We start from the raw sequence: 17,560 nt of genomic DNA on the forward strand, positions 1-17,560 counted from the left end.
AATATAGTGCATAGGACAAACCAATGCTGGAACCCACCATATAGCTGACTGATCTCTTAAGCGTTCCAATATCTTTTTCATAAATGGCCTTTTCTTGCAACATACTGTAATAACGACTGAATTTTGGAAATCCCCCACCCCTCTTCCCTTCCTAAGGAACTGACATGCCCATAATGTCTATCAATAGAGATTTAGCGTTTCGAAAACAACCTGCATTGATTAGCATGTGTGTGTGATACTTAATGTTAATGACTGCTCTCTCTGGTAGCTAGACACACAGCTGCTAATCTGACAGCTTTAAAGGCTTCAGATCATTTTTTTATAGTGCAACAGTTTTAATTTAAATAAGATTTCCTTGTGTTCAAATTACCGGAGAGCGATCAAGTTGTCAGAGACGTCATAGAAATGCTGCTAATAGCACATTATACAATGTAGAGGTAATGATTTACCTGTCAGTTATAACTGGGGATCTCAGTACCTGACAAGTTTCTCCATCACAAACACAATTCAGTCCCAGAGCCGCAGGTAACTTTTTCATTAAGTGTTATTATCACACATTTAAATGTTAACCCATGCTCTATCACAGGGGTGGGCAATTATTTCAGCTGAGGGGCCACTTGACATTTCCTGTCAGTATCCGAGGGCCACATACAAAATAGCAGCTCGCCCCACTTGCCAAAAATATAGGGACGTGGCTTCATGTGGAAGGGGTGTGGGCAAAAAATAATACAGATTCCTATTAGGCTGCACAATAGTCTCCATTATTCAAATTGCGCCACTTACACACATTACACCAGGTAGAGCCCCTTTTACACACATTACGGCAGGTAGAGAGCCTTTTTACACATTAACATTTTATTTAGGATAATTATTGTGCAGCAAGCAAATTATCCAGTGTCTTATGGCCCCTGGGGAAAGGTGTGACACGGTGACAGAACACGGTGGGGGTGACACAGTGACAGAACACGGTGGGGGTGACACGGTGACGGAACACGGTGGGGGTGACAGAACACTTGGGTGTGACACAGTGACAGAACACGGTGGGGGTGACACAGTGATAGAACATGGGGGGGTGACACAGTGACAGAACATGGGGGGGTGACACAGTGACAGAACACGGGGAGGGGGGGTGACAGTGACAGAACACGGGTGTGTGACACGGTGACAGAACACGGTGGGGGTGACACGGTGACAGAACACGGGGAGGGGGGTGACAGTGACAGAACACGGGTGTGTGACACAGTGACAGAAAACGGTGGGGGTGACACAGTGACAGAACACGGGGAGGGGGGATGACAGTGACAGAACACGGATGTGTGACACGGTGACAGAACACGGGGGGTGTGACACAGTGAAAGAACACGGGGAGGGGGGGTGACAGAACACAGTGGGGGTGACAGTGACAGAACACAGGGGATGTGACATGGTGACAGAACATGGTGGGGTTGACAGCGGCAGAACACGGGGAGGTGACACAGTGACAGAACACGGGGGGTGTGACACAGTGACAGAACACAGGGAGGTGACACAGTGACAGAACACGGGGAGGTGACACAGTGACAGAACACGGGGGGGGGTGACATAGTGACAGAACACGGGGGGTGACAGTGACAGAACACGGGGAGGTGACACAGTGACAGAACACGGGGAGGTGACACAGTGACAGACACGGGGGGTGTGACATAGTGACAGAACACGGGGGGTGTGACATAGTGACAGAACACGGGGAGGTGACACAGTGACAGAACACGGGGGGTGTGACACAGTGACAGAACACGGGGAGGTGACACAGTGACAGAACACGGGGAGGTGACACAGTGACAGAACACGGGGGGTGTGACATAGTGACAGAACACGGGGGGGTGACAGTGAAAGAACACGGGGAGGTGACACAGTGACAGAACACGTGGAGGTGACACAGTGACAGAACACGGGGGGTGTGACATAGTGACGGAACATGGGGGGTGTGACATAGTGACAGAACACGGGGAGGTGACACAGTGACAGAACACGGGGGGTGTGACATAGTGACAGAACACGGGGTGTGTGACATAGTGACAGAACACGGGGGGGTGACAGTGACAACACGGGGGGGGTGACACAGTGACAGAACACGGGGGGGGGTGACATAGTGACAGAACACGGGGGGGTGGTGACATAGTGACAGAACATGGGGGTGATATGGTGATAGAACACGGGAGGGGTTGGTACAGCGAGAGCTAAAGATCTCTCCCCCAAACCTAAAAAAGGTCTGACGCCCCTGCCCGCACACACAAATATATGCACACTATCACACACACACACACACACACACACACACTTTCTTTTACTTTTCCCATTAACTTACTGATCTGGCTGGCAGTGGCAGGAAGGATGGATCTGTAGCAGTCTGGCTCTTGTCCCGTGTAGCCCCGCCCCCTGAGGTCCCGTGTAGCCCCGCCCCCTCATCGGCACCTAGCCCCGCCCCCTTCTCGGCTGAACACAGCCGTTGTCACTGGGGACTCTGGAGGAGGCTGCTACAACGCAGGAGCAGCAGGAGAGAGGCGCCGCTGGCAGCTTGGAGGTACTGCAGTGCAGAGCAATGACAAGCAGATCAGCTGGTCGGGCCGCTTGTCATTGCTCGCTGGTGGGAGGCAATGGGCCGGGCAGGATCGGTTTGCGGGCCGCATCCGGCCCGCGGGCCGTATTTTGCCCACCCCTACTCTATCAGAATGAAATGCTGTCACCAATGGCGGCTCTGGTCTTGAGTAAGGCTGATTCTGCGCTGTCCGCCTGAGCGGCACCGTGAGTGTAGGGGGAAGGGAAAAAATGCACACAAGCCCCTTGCTTCTAGGGACTGCATCAACTGCAGCCCCTAGAAACCCATTATGGGTGTCAGCAAAACCTGTGCGTGCACACCAAGCCCCCCCCCCCACCGCCACCATCATCATCATCATCACCACCACCCTTTCTCCACTGAGGCTTCTAGGGACTGCATCAGCTCCAGCCCCCTAGAAGCATAATAGAGTTTGCCGAAATGTAGGGGAGTTGCTTCTACCCACTGGATGCACTGTCTGCCAATTGCAGTCCAGGCTGCCTGTCTAGCATGTGATTAGCAGACAGTGCTTCTAATGGGAAGTCACTGCAATCACTGGGCGCACACAGGCGGTGGCTAATCTTTAAAGTAAAAATCTGCCACTGGCTGTCACTCATTTCACTTCAATTCTGTGGCTGCTGCAATCACAGAGAATTGTAGAACCCCAACATTGCCTCTCAGTGGGGGGTGTTAGGTGCTGGTGTTCTATCCCATTTCCCTACAGTCCCGTGTGTCCCCATTTGGCTTCATCTCTTTCAGCGGGAGATGTATCAAGTCTTGGAGAGAAATAAAGTGGAGTGGTTGCCCAAAGTAGCCAATAACCTTCTGTAATTTAAAAAATTGTGCTAGAGAAATGACAGAAGCTGATTGGTTACTTTGGGCAACTTCTCCGCTTTCAGTACAGCACGCGTACATTAGACCATGGAAAGACTGTGTTTTTCTCACCTGATAGGCTTCCACCTTTGAGCTCACTCGTCCGTGATCTATGACCTGAGATGGGAGAAAGTGGAATTGGATATCAGGGTGTTCAACCCCTGGAGCACTTCGGATGAATCCACCAGATTCTAGATGTGATGTGGCCCCATAACCTGATGACAGTTGAACAGGGAAAGAAAATATATAGTTCTTACAATCATTATGTATGCATGACATTTACTATGTAATAATATTTATTTTACTACTAGTGATATAACTAGGGAAGTGTAATCAAGTGAATAATTTACCGTCACAGGTATCACCCCCTCATCTATTCACACAACATAAAATACCGGAGGCTCGGTGCCTACATACATGGTATAGATTAATTCCACCAGGTACAGGGACAAATATCTGCAGAATACCTATATGAACTGAAATCAGTAAGTGAAGTAGAATCGAATAGCTTTTGCTCCTTGTAAATCAGAGAGCGCAATCCTGCTAGAAGTACTAAGTGGATATGGTATAATAATAGGTCAACAGTCAAAAGGTCAACAGTGTCTGGGTTGACACCAAATGGTCAACAAGCACAAGGTCAACCTGGTCAAAAGGTCGACAGGTTCAAAAGATCAACGCGTGAAAAGGTCGACATGAGTTTCTTTTTTGGGGTGTCAAATTTTACCTTGCAGGACGTGCAACTCAAATTAGTGCACCGCGTCCCCTCGCATAGCTCACTTCACTTCCCATGCTTCGGGCAAGGTGCCTCGTTCCGCTACCGATGTGCTTGGCACAAGTTACTATTCCCAGTTGGAGTCCACGTGGATGGTAAAGTATGAAAATGTTGAAAAAATAAGTAAATAGGAAAAAAAAAACATTATGATGACAATATGCTGTGTCGACCATTATCATGTTGACTATTTGGACCTGTCATAACTTTTGACTATATTGACCATATGCATGTCATCCATTTGGTGTCGAGCTATTGACTGCCGACCTATCATCCAGATACCGTAACTAAGGGGGCTATTCAGACTCATTTGTTATTTTGCTAAATTGTAGATCGACCGATTATCAGCCCCCTGCGCACATGCGCGGACGTTCACAATGTGATCGCATCCCGGAAGGATACTATCGCAATGTGATGGACAGGCGACACTGTGTTTGGTGGGGAGTGGTATAGGAAATGCAGGCGTGTCATGACAGTTTTCTGGGCGTCCGGATGACTTCGCCTGTGTTCCTGTGAAGCTTTGCGTTTTTAGCCTTGCAGACATCTGCAACTTCCTGGGGTGTCTGGTCAATGTTTTAAAGTAGCAATCTTTTAACCCCTTCAGTGGTGAGTTTCCAATTTAAAAACACACCCTTGGGAGGGGGTTTAAATTGGTGGTGGGGGGGAGGTGCAGGGGGGACGAGTGATGGGGCAGGGCAAGGTTATCGCCTGGCGATCGCAGGCGGGGATCTCTAGTCCCAGCACTGATTCCCGGCTGCCTTGCAGTGCCCAGGAATCAGCATAAGCCATTATACAGCTAAGCCCGCCCCGCCCCCCAGCCAATAGGAGTCTGGGGGGCGGGCTTAACCCCATAATAGAATATGCCGATTCCCGGGCACCGCTGCACGGCTGTCCCCAGGGAATCAGGTGGTAGTATGTACGGAAATCTTCCAGGGTAGCCAGCGCTAGTTAGCCCGGAAGATTTCCGTGCATTCCACTCAAGCGGTTAAAAAGCGAAACCAATCTGTTTTTGCCTTTTAAATAATTGCTACTGTACTTCAAAACATCAGCCAGACTCTCCAGGAACTTAATGATGCCTGCAAGTAGCAGCCTATTAGAAATACCAAATAGCGTTATCACATGAGCCATTATGATTTATAAATAATCTCAGGGTTCTTGGACTTGCTGTCAGTCTCCATGTGTCATTATTTGTATTTGGAATTTACATGCGATCCGTAGCAATGCAAATGCAGTAGGAGGTGTTACACACCTCCTTGCTGCATTTGTGATCCCAGCACTGTGACCGCGTCGCAGCCTGGGATCAACTTCATGACCATCGCCACTCCTGAAAAAAGGACATGCCCCATTTCCGGAAACGCCAGCCGTCTCCACCCCACGCCTCGCCTCCCAAACGCCTCTGTCTGTCAATCAGACAGAGGTTATTGAAAAAAATGCACATGCGCAGAATGGGTCCTACACCGTTTCCCGATAATTGTGAAACTGTGCAGGGGATGGCACAAGTGATCTATACTGAATTAGCCCCAAGGACCATAAAATAAAGGTTCCCAGAGCCGGCCCTAACCAATATGATGCCCTAGGCAAGATTTTGGCTGGTGCCCCCTAGCACCGCTGCTAGTTCTGCAGGAGATGCCTGGCATGAGTCAGCTGTCAGCTCTGCTAACGTCGGGTGCCTTTTGTTTATGAAAATGCATCATATTATTTGCATTGCTATGTGGCTAGGATGCACAAGCAGCTTCTGCTGATTAAAATGATATGCGGCATGACTATATTCTGTGTGCGACTGTGGCTGTATCTGCATACGAAATGCTACATTACAGTGATTTCCAGGAATACACTGTAACGTAGCATTTCGTATGCAGATACAGCCACAGTCACACACAGAATATAGGCATGCCGCATATCATTTTAATCAGCAGAAGCTGCTGGTGCCCCTAAGCATACCAAATGCCCTAGGCAGTTGCCTAGTTTGCCTATGCCTAAGGCCGGCTCTGAAGGTTCCACTGTAAAAAGTCTTTAAAATAAATGCTATATAGCTCTAAGGGGCTATACAATTAGCCATGATAAAAATATGAATTTAATACCTACCGGTAATTCCTTTTCTCATAGGCCCTCATTCCGAGTTGTTCGCTCGCTAGCTGCTTTTAGCAGCATTGCACACGCTAGACCGCCGCCCTCTGGGAGTGTATCTTAGCTTAGCAGAATTGCGAACGAAAGATTAGCAGAACTGCTACTAAATAATTCTGTGCAGTTTCTGAGTAGCGCCGGACCTACTCGCAGATTGCGATCAGCTCAGTCCGTTTAGTTCCTGGTTTGACGTCACAAACACGCCCTGCGTTCGGCCAGCCACGCCCCCATTTCTCCAGACACTCCCGCGTTTTTCCCTGACACGCCTGCGTTATTTAGCCAACACCGTGAAAACGCTGAGTTGCCGCCCAGAAATGCCCCTTTCCTGTCAATCATTTATCGAACAGCAGTGCGACTGAAAAGCAATGTACGAACACCAGCAAATCTACTAAGTTTTGTGTTAAATAACTTTGCACATGCGCAGTTAGCAACAAATCGCAGCATAGCGAAAATCGGCAATGAGCGAACAATTCGGAATGACCCCCATAGTCCGTAGTGGATACTGGGAATTAAAGAAGATTACCATGGGGTATAGATCGGGTCCATTGGAGCCTGGCACTTTAAGAAATTAATAGTGTGTGCTGGCTCCTCCCCTCTATGCCCCTGCTGCAGACTCAGTCTAGGAAAACTGTGCCCAAGGAGACGGACACATTTGAGAGGAGGATATAACATAGAGTGGTCAGCGCACTCCTTGGGGAGAACGGGGGGAGGGAAGAAAAAGATAAGGCAGAAATAGGATAGAGCTGTGGAATTATGTGTGTACTCTGTCCTGTTTTTGTTTAGGTACATGCTTATTGACAATGAACACTTTAGTAGTGGTTTCTGAGTGTCTGTTTTATTGAGGTAAATTGTATTTCAAGTAAATCTTGCAAACTAGCCTTTGGTCTGCACCCTCCTGCTGGTACATTAGTGTTCAAAACATTCCTTATTGCAACGTTCCTTCACCACTGTCAGGTGTGTCCTGCAGACTACCCTTTACATGGTATACCTTCCTGGTGGTATACCCAAAAGGAACCCCAGCTCAGGCAAATGTCAGGTGTACCCTGCGGGTCACCTTTACATAAGGTGTGGTGGGTGCCTATGTGCCTTCTGAAGCTGTGTCCTATTTAGTGTGTCTTGGGGGTATGACTATTGCGGCGTCCCGCTTGTCGGTCCCCTATCATGTGCACCGCTGAGGTGTGGGGTCGTAAGGCTGTGTGTATCACACTTACCGCCGGGGGCAAGCTATCCGCCTGCCGCCGGTGACTGCGTCTTTCTCTCCACTACCTCCGATGCCTGTGTCCTCGTCCGTGTCCTCAGTTACTTTCCGGTCCGCGTACGGCTCCAGCAGCCGCCGGTCTCCTCCATCCACGGGTCCCGTCTGTAACTTCCTGGTTCCTGCGTCACGTGCGATGTCACGTGAGCAGGCTGTCTGTGATCGAGTGCTGCTGTATCCCCTGTATACCTGGAGTGCTGTAAAACCTCCAACCTGTTTTACAGCACTCCAGGTACCAGCAATATCTCCAAGCCTGGTTATCCTGATACCTGTTCCTGCCTGTCCAGAGAACTACTGGTCCCAGCCAGCTCTCAGCAATATCTACAAGCCTGGTTAGCCTGATACCAGTTCCTGTCTATCTGACTCCCCTCCCCGGCCGGAGAAGGGGATACAGCAGCACTCAGTCACAGACAGCCCGCTCACGTGACATCGTACGTGACGCAGGAACCAGGAAGTTACAGACGGGACCCGTGGACGGAGGAGACCGGCGGCTGCTGGAGCCGTACGCGGACCGGAAAGTAACTGAGGACACGGACGAGGACACAGGCATCGGAGGTAGTGGAGAGAAAGACGCGGTCACCGGCGGCAGGCGGATAGCTTGCCCCCGGCGGTATGTGTGATAAACACAGCCTTATGACCCCACACCTCAGCGGTGCACATGATAGGGGACCAACAAGCGGGACGCCGCAATAGTCATACCCGCAAGACACACTAAATAGGACACAGCTTCAGAAGGCACGTAGGCACCCACCACACCTATGGTAAAGGTGACCCGCAGGGTACACCTGACATTTACCTGAGCTGGGGTTCCTTTTGGGTATACCACCAGGAAGGTATACCATGTAAAGGGTAGTCTGCAGGACACACCTGACAGTGGTGAAGGAACGTTGCGATAAGGAACGTTTTGAACACAAATGTACCAGCAGGACGGTGCAGACCAAAGGGTAGTTTGCAAGATTTACTTGAAATACAATTTACCTCAATAAAACAGACACTCAGAAACCACTACTAAAGTGTTCATTGTCAATAAGCATACACCTAAACAAAAACAGGACAGAGTACACACATAATTCCACAGCTCTATCCTATTTCTGCCTTATCTTTTTCTCCCCTCCCCCAGTTCTCCCCAAGCAGTGCGCTGACCACTCTATGTTATCGTTTCCAGCTACGCAACATTGCTCGTATCAGGCCATATCTCTCCCAGAGTGCAACTAAACTCATCATCCATTCACTGGTCATCTCACGACTTGACTACTGCAATGTCCTCCTCACTGGCCTCGCTTGCTCCCATCTTGCTCCCCTCCAATCTGTCCTGAACTCCGCAGCTAGGCTCATCTTTCTCTCACGCCGCACCACATCTGCCACTCCCCTTCAACAAAATCTACACTGGCTCCCATTCCCCTACAGAATCCTCTTCAAACTCCTCACCCTCACATACAAGGCCATCTCTAATTCCACTGCTCCCTACATCTCCAACCTCCTTTCCCTTCATACTCCCTCCCGCCCCCTACGATCGACTAATGACCGTCGCCTCTCCACCGCCCTGGTTACTGCTTCCCATGCACGAGTTCAGGATTTTGCCCGTGCTGCACCCCTTCAGTGGAACGCACTCCCCCGCTCCATTAGACTCTCCCCAACCTTGCAAAGCTTCAAACGGGCACTAAAAACCCACCTATTCATCAAAGCGTACCCTTCTGATGCATAACCCAGAGCTGAAGCCGCGCCTCCACCCCCCCTGCCTCATGCCGTGAACATCTCAGCTTTGCTTGCATACTGCCATCAGGCTACCTCCCACTTGCCTGCACCTCTTGTCATCTGTCTGTCGCCCCTCCCCAAAAGATTGTTAGCTCTTCAGAGCAGGGCCCTCTTTCCTCTTGTTATCTAAGCCCTCGTCTCAACACATTTCACTCACAGCTCTCCCCTACTCAACGACCATCTTTATCCTGCTAGTAAAGGCTCATCTCCATCTATGACCACCAGCCTCTAGTAGTACGATGATCACTCCCTCAATACTTACATCTTAGCTGTACTATGTCTTGAGAATGTGTGGTGCTCTGTTACCTGTACTCTATTTCTGTTATTTATTTACTGTAATGCAATGTTTTGTCCCCTGTACTGTCCTTTGTACGGCGCTGCGAAACACATGTGGCGCCTTATAAATAAAATGTAATAATAATAATAATAATAACCCAAATACAGGAGGTAGGACGCCTCCAGGTTTAGCAGCACTCATCACCACTTTCTCCTCTGTGAGCGCAGCCCCCTTCTACTTTATGAGAGAAGGATATAACACAAAACAGTGGTGAGATAACGAGCCAACACACAACAATAACAAAGATAGCAGAGCCAACCAGAACAGAGGAAAGCAACGCCAACTAGAAGAAGGATAGCAACGCTAACCAAACATGGAACAGGGAAAGCAACAGCAAACCCAACCAAGAACACTTACAACCAGGTAAGAAGGAAACGAAGCACTGAGGTGGGCGCCCAGTATCCAATAAGGACTACGAGAAAAGGAATTACCAGTAGGTATTACATTGCTATTTTCTCAAACGTCTTAGTGTATACTGGGAATTGAAGATTACCATGGGGACGTCCCAAAGCTCCCAGAACTGGTGGGAGAGTGCTGAAACCCCTGCAAAACCGCCTGACCAAACTGAAGGTCATCCTTGGCCAAGGTATCGAACTTAACGAACGTGTTCTAACCAGACCAAGTAGCTGCCCGGCACAACTGTAAGGCCAAGACACACCGGGCAGCCGCCCAGGAAGCACCCACCGACTTTATGGAATGGGCCGGAATAGAACTCGGCAGTGGCAGAGCAGCTGAAGTATAGGCTTGTTGAATAGTCAATTTGAGCCAATGAGCAATGGACTGCTTGTAGGCAGGGCGACCAATTTTTGTAGTATAATAAAGGACGATAAGCGAGTCGGACTTCCTGTGACGAGCAGTCCTTTTGATGTAAATCCTCAAAGCCCTCACTACATCCAGGGACTTTGGAGCAATGGAAATGTCGGATAATACTGGAACCACAATTGGTCGATTTACGTGAAAGGCCGACACTACTTTCGGAAAACTGTGGGCTAGTTCTGAGCTCCGCCCTATCCTCATGAAATATCAAGTATGGATTCCTACATTATAAGGCCCACAATTCTGACACACGTCGAGTAAAAGCTAAGGCCAGTAACATAACAGTCTTCCACGTTAGGTATTTTAAGTCTATCCTATGTAAGGGTTCAAACCAATCCGACTGGAGAAATGTCAAGACCACATTGGAGGTCCCACGGAGCCGTGGGGAGGAACAAAGGATGGCAGAATGTGCATAACCCCCTTTAGAAAGGTCTGTACTTCAGGAGGTACCGCCAGTTGTTTCTGGAAGAAGTTAGAGAGAGACGAAATCTGAACTTTGATGTAGCCTAAACATAGTCCCTTATCCACGCCTGCTTGCAGGAACAGTAGAAAACGGCCCAGACGAAATTCCACAGGGGAATATTTTCTACCCTCGCACCAAGAAACATATTTCTTCCAAATACGGTGGTAATGTTTGGATGGAACCGCCTTACGGGCCTGGATCATAGTTGAAAAAACCTTGGATGGGAGACCCTTTCTTTTTAAAATCTCCCTCTCAAATTCCAAGCCGTCAAAACTTAGCCACTGTAAGTCTGGATAGACAAACGGTCCTTGTTGAAGAAGGTCCTTGAGTAGCGGCAGAGTCCAAGGTTCCTCCAGAGACAAGGTCAGGAGGTCCGCATACCAGACCTGTCGAGGCCAATCTGGGGCAATTAGAATTGCCTGAACGCTTTCCTTTTTGAGTCTTTTTAGAACTCTTGGAATGAGAGGAATTGGCGGAAACAGGTACACGAACTGGTGAGTCCACTGTGTCGTCAGAGCATCCACCACTATTCCCTTGTTCTGGAACAGTAACAACGGAGCTTCTTGTTGAGAAGAGAAGCCATCAGGTCTATATGCACCTGGATGGCCTGATTCCGAAGGAGGTATGAGGTTTGTAGGAGAGCAGTGTAAATTGCCCTGAGTTCCAGGATGTTGATTGGAAGTGCAGATTCCAGACACGACCATTTCCCCTGGAACTGTGTCCCTTGGGTCACGGCCCCCCAACCACGGAGGCTGGCATCTGTTGTTAACAGACTCCAAGACTGGGTATTGAAACTCCAACCCTCCACAAGATGGGAGACTTGTAGCCACCATAGTAGGGAAAGCCTTGCTTTCAGCGACAGGGCTATATTCTGATGCATGTGCAGGTGAGATCCCGACCATTTGTCCAACAGATCTAGTTGAAATGGTTGTGCATGGAACCTGCCGTACTGTATTGCCTCATAGGAGACTACCATCTTGCCCAGCAAGCGAATGCAAAGGTGGATTGAGATCCTGCGTGGTTTTAGTACCAAATAGTCAAGGTCTTGTTCATTGGAAAGTAAACCTTCTGAGACACTGTATCCAGGATAATTCCCAGGAACTGAATTCTCTGCAACGGTTCCAGGTGAGATTTCCAGAAATTGAGTATCCATCCGTGGTCCTTAGGCAGACGAACAGTCAAGTTGATGCTGTGCAGCAGTTGTTCCTGGGACACCGCCTTTATCAGGAGATCGTCCAGGTATGGGATTATGTTGACACCCATCATGCGCAATTGCAGCATCATTTCTGCCATGACTTTCGTGAATACTCTTGGGGCTGTGGAGAGACCAAAGGGTAAGGCCTGAAAACTGGAAATGTTGGTCCAGTGCAGCGAACCAGAGGAACACTTGCTGAGGTGGCCATCTTGGGATATGCAGGTATGCATCCTTGATATCCAGGGATACAAAAAACTCCTCCTCCAGACTTGATATTACCGGTCTTAGTGATTCCATTTTGAATTTGAACACTCGAAGATAAGGATTTGAGGTTCAAGATCGGCCGTACAGAGCCATCCGGCTTCGGGACTACAAAGAACCTTGAATAAAACCCCTTTGTGCGGAGCGGAGGTACTGGAACAATAACTCCTGTTGACAGCAGTTTTTGAATTGCCTCTTGCAAGGCAACCCTTACTATAGGTGAAGCTGGTAAGATTTATCTGCAGTCGCCTGAGATATTCACTTGTTCAGTTCTTCCCCAAACAAGGCATCACCTGTAAAAGGAAGGTTCTCTACCCCTTTCTTAGAATCAGCATCTGCTGACCATTGATGCAGCCAAGGGAATCTAATTCCTTAGAAACCGGGAAGGTTGCAGAGGACTTTGGTTTCACGTTAAAAAAAACAATTCCTCTGCTGGTTCGGCTTCCTTATCTGGAATATTGAGGACCTCTCTAATAGCATAAATTAGGGCCTCAACTCCCGGGGACAGGGAATTATCCTCGTCCACCACTAAATCTCCCTCATCTAACTCTGGTAATTCAGAATCAAAGTCAGACTGCAATATCTGTGGGAGAGTGCGTTTATGAGAGACCAACGGGGGGGCTGAGGAGCCTGTCTATGGTCGGCAGCAGCTAACATGAAAGTGTCCATAGAATGTTTCAGGGTTTGTCTTTCTTGCTTACCTGTAGCTAACTCTGAATTTATGTTAGTAATCATAGTTTTAAATGATTCCATCCACTCAGGTTCTCTGTGAAGGTAGTGAGCATTGGGTACACTGCAGAGACCCCTGTGAGGAAGGTGTAAACCTACAGTAGCCTTGCATGAAGTACACACAGACTTATTTGCAGACATGCTTTAGCAGAAAACACAGAGTTAAGTAGGCAACATAGGGGGTAATTCAGAGTTGATCGCAGCAGCAAATTTCTTAGCAGATGGGCAAAACCAAGGTGGTCATTCCGAGTTGATCGCTCGCTAGCAGTTTTTAGCAGCCTTGCGAACACTATGCCGCCTCCCACTGGGAGTGTTTTTTAGCTTAGCAGAAGTGTGAACAAAAGGATCGCAGAGCGGCTACAAAGTTTTTTTGTGCAGTTTCAGAGTAGCTCAAAACCTACTCAGCCCTTGCGATCACTTCAGACTGTTCAGTTCCTGTTTTGACATCACAAACCCGTCCTGCGTTTGCCCAGCCACAGCTGCGTTTTTCCTGGCATGCCTGCGTTTTTCCGATCACTCCCTGAAAACGGTCAGTTGACACCCAGAAACGCCCACTTCATGTCAATCACTCTGCGGCCACCTGTAATAGTACGTTGCGCGTGCGCACTGCACCGCATACGCATGCGCAGAAGTGCCATTTTTTTTGCCTTATCGCTGCACAGCGAATGATTGCAGCTAGCGAACAACTCAGAATGACACATGTGCACTGCAGGGGGAGATATAACATTTGCATAGAGAGTTAGATTTGGGTGGGTTATTTTGTTTCTGTGCAGGGTAAATACTGGATGCTTTATTTTTACACTGCAGTTTAGATTTCAGTTTGAACACACCCCACCCAAACATCTAACAAATTTGCTGCTGCGATCAACTCTGAATTAGGTCCACAGTGCAGTATTAGTGAGACAGCATACTTATTCCAGACACCCCTGAATGGAGTGACACAGAGAGGAATGGAACCAGCACACAATACCACAGTCAGAGCAGCGCCCCGCTGAGTATCTCTTATGTGTAATTTACCTCACAGCGGTATAGCCGCTGACTATGTGCTCCTCCCTTCTATATAACCCCCTGGTACCAGTACAATTGGTGATTCAGTGGGTCTTGCTGAGGTGCAGTCTCCGCATGCAGCCTGTACACAGCAGCAGCAGCAGGAAATGGTGCCTTTGAGCTTCTGATCCCGCTCTCCGGGAATCCCTGCCCCCGTAATGGCGCATGGTCCCTCTTATTTATTTATACTGGCTTCTCCATTTTGTGTAAAAAGAGCGTGCGCAACCCCCTTTTTAATGTATAATGCCAGTGTGGATACACAGTGGGCACCACAGCCCGTAGCTGGGTAATCGCTGTCCCTTCATGCCGCCATTTGCACCGGGAACCCGCTAACCAGGACCCCGGCGTATTACTCACCGCACCTGCTTCGGCATCTGTTAGGGGTGGCGGCATGCTGCCGGCGTGGGCTCACACTCGAGGGGTATGAGAACCATCACCTCAGGAGCTCAGTGTCCTGTCAGCTGGGATACGAACCCTTTACTCTGAGGAAGTTGGTTCGGTCCCCCCCTCCCCCCCTAAGTCCCATGACACAGGCAGACTGGTTGACAACCTGTGAGCCTGAAAATAATAAAGTAAAATACATTTCTGAAGAAAACTCTGGAGAGCAACAGAATGCACCCGGCACATTTTTCTAAACTGAGTCTGCAGGAGGGGCATAGAGGGGAGGAGCCAGCACACACTATTCATTTCTTAAAATACCAGGCTCCAATGGACACAATCTATACTCTATGGTAATCTTCAGTTCCCAGTATCCACTAGGACACAGGTTCTCAAACTCTGTCCTCAGGACCCCACACAGTGCATGTTTTGCAGGTAACCCAGCAGGTGCACAGGTGTATTAATTACTCACTGACATATTTTAAAGGTCCGCAGGTGGAGCTAATTATTTCACTTGTGATTCTGTGAGGAAACCTGCAAAACATGCTCTGTGTGGGGTCCTGAGGACCGAGTTTGAGAACCTGTGCACTAGGACATTAGAGAAACATCAATATTGTTTTACAGGTTATCCAATTTGGATCGCCCATAAAAAAAACCTCCATGTGTCACTTCAGCCCTCTTCCATGTCATTCCAACCCACATTCATGTGTAATTCCAGGTAAAGTAAGGTGCAGCACAGAACTAAGGGGGTAATTCAGATCTGATCGCTGGGCTGCGTTTTCGTACAGCGGACGATCAGGTCCTAACTGTGTGATGGACAACAAGAATGGGCATCGGTGGTCAGCGGCGGGATGGTGCCAAAAATCAGTTTGCACGGGCGTTCGCAAGGTGATTGACAGGAGTAAGCCGTTTGTGGGTGGTAACTGAGCGTTTACAAGGAGTGCCCAGAAAAACGCAGACGTACCCAAGCGTTTTCAGGGAGGGTGCCTGACGTCAGCTCCGGCCCCGATCAGCCTGATGTGTTCGCACTGGATAAGTAAGTCCTGGGCTGCGCAGAGACTGCACACACTGAATTTTCGCAGCTTTGCAAACACATGCGATCGTACACTTTCACGGTGAAAATACTCTCCCCCTGTAGGCGGTGTAAATACCAAATTGCTTTCTAACAAATATTTAAAATGCCCGCTCTAATATATATTGTAGATGCCTGCACATCTTATTACCATGTGCCATGAATGTGCGCTATACATAGCAAAACACTGCATCCCATAAGAGAAAACAATACACCCACACATTATCTGAGTTCCAAAGCTCATTGATGTATATATTTGTTATTAAAAGGATATGTATTCAATACATCACAATGCACAGTATACATATAGTTACATGGTTACAATTTATACAGTAAGCAGTTAATACAAAATACATACAGTTACAGGCCAGCATAATACATCACCATATCTTTCTCATATAAAGTCTTCCCTCCATATCACTCTCTCTCTCTCTCTGTAAAATCATGTAGGCACTGGTCTGGCAGCACCTCCATCATCGTCTGGGACAAAAAACAACGAACTCCTGTGTGTCTGATCAGCAATGTGTTATCTAGTTTGGGGGAGTGCACACATCTAGTCTAAGGGAGGGAACTTTCTCATTCATGATGAGTCACTGGTCTGTTCGTATGCTAACCAGGTTCAGCCTTGAAGACATCAAAAGGGCTGGCCTGAGTTTCCTGTCCACCACCTGTTTGGGATGTCCATTGTCCTAATAAGAGTGATTTTAGCTTTCATACATTTAATCATAACTACTTGTTGCAATGTCCTACAACTTAATAACAAGTATCAAATGAATCTACATTAATCTGGTTGCTTTAATACCAAATATGACATGTCTATCTTGCTCCGCTCCAATAATACGCATACATGACGTTACTCCATTATATAATTTTAAATCATTATGATGTCTGGTGCTTGATAATATTATAATTATGTGCTGTATGAAATATGTGTTGAATCCATCTCTGTGGCATGTCCGTGTAAATGCGTATGTTACCATATATTGCTGTGCTTGCTGCGCGTATTTGCAAGCATAGCGACTTATATGTCTGGAGTCTGTATGTTCTTTCTATGTAATATTTTTGACTTCGACAGTCCACCCTTTGGCAGTAAACAATAACTGCCATCAATTATTAACATAAGAAAAAAAATATTTCAGACAATAATCGGTGACCTAGACACAAGTATGTATTCATTTCACAAATCAGATGTTTGACCATATTTGAGGAAGACAGGGAGGAGGACGAGACATCCTCTATATGCACTCGGCGGTCACGGGACCACTGGTTGGGTGTGGGACAACATTCAACCTATAGAGTATGCTGGGACAGTGCTTTGGCCTGTAATGTCTGATTTGGACGAACATTTCACACATACACGTACCTACGTCTTTGTACACTGATGTTTGGATTCGATTGAGGTTCTGCTGGGTAGATGAAGAAGACACAAACAAATCGTGAAAGTGACATATAAAATTTTCATGATCTACATATTCCTATCCTTTTCTGAACATTGTTTCCATTTCTGGAACATATGCTAGGTCTGTTTAATAATTGAACAAGGGTTATAAGTAGTGTCCTTCCTAAATAACATAAACCTTCGGAGTTCGGGGAGAGCCACTCATAAACCTTTCTTCCACATATATTAATGAGCTCTTTATCTGCAATGTGTGAATAGCCATTGTCTGATTGTTCCTGATTACCTCCGAACTCCATAACTACTAGACCTTTGCTTTTTCTCTGGCTTTAACAAACTGATCGGCTAATCCTGGGATCCTATAAGGAAATCACTTCTTCCTCCAGAACCAGTTCCAGTCCCACACTCCACTCCTCATAAAAAAACCTCGCAAAAATAGAATGTTGTGAAAAAAAATGTTTGTCAGCGGGAAAGAGAAAAAAGAGAAATAGAACAAAACAACTCTTGTTCATAAC

The 17,560-nt window shown here is 47.8% G+C and overlaps 1 protein-coding gene across 1 annotated transcript in view; it reads right to left on the reverse strand.

Moving 5' to 3' along the window:
* The window catches only part of CHDH (choline dehydrogenase), an 80,387-nt gene that overhangs the window by 11,511 nt on the left and 51,316 nt on the right, over window positions 1-17,560 (reverse strand). The window contains exon 6 of the mRNA XM_063940826.1: window positions 3,521-3,663. Within this exon, the coding sequence (XP_063796896.1) occupies window positions 3,521-3,663 (143 nt within the window). The remainder of the gene's footprint in view (window positions 1-3,520; window positions 3,664-17,560) is intronic.

The sequence above is a fragment of the Pseudophryne corroboree genome, chromosome 9 (assembly GCF_028390025.1).
Source record: "Pseudophryne corroboree isolate aPseCor3 chromosome 9, aPseCor3.hap2, whole genome shotgun sequence".
NCBI lineage: Eukaryota > Metazoa > Chordata > Amphibia > Anura > Myobatrachidae > Pseudophryne > Pseudophryne corroboree.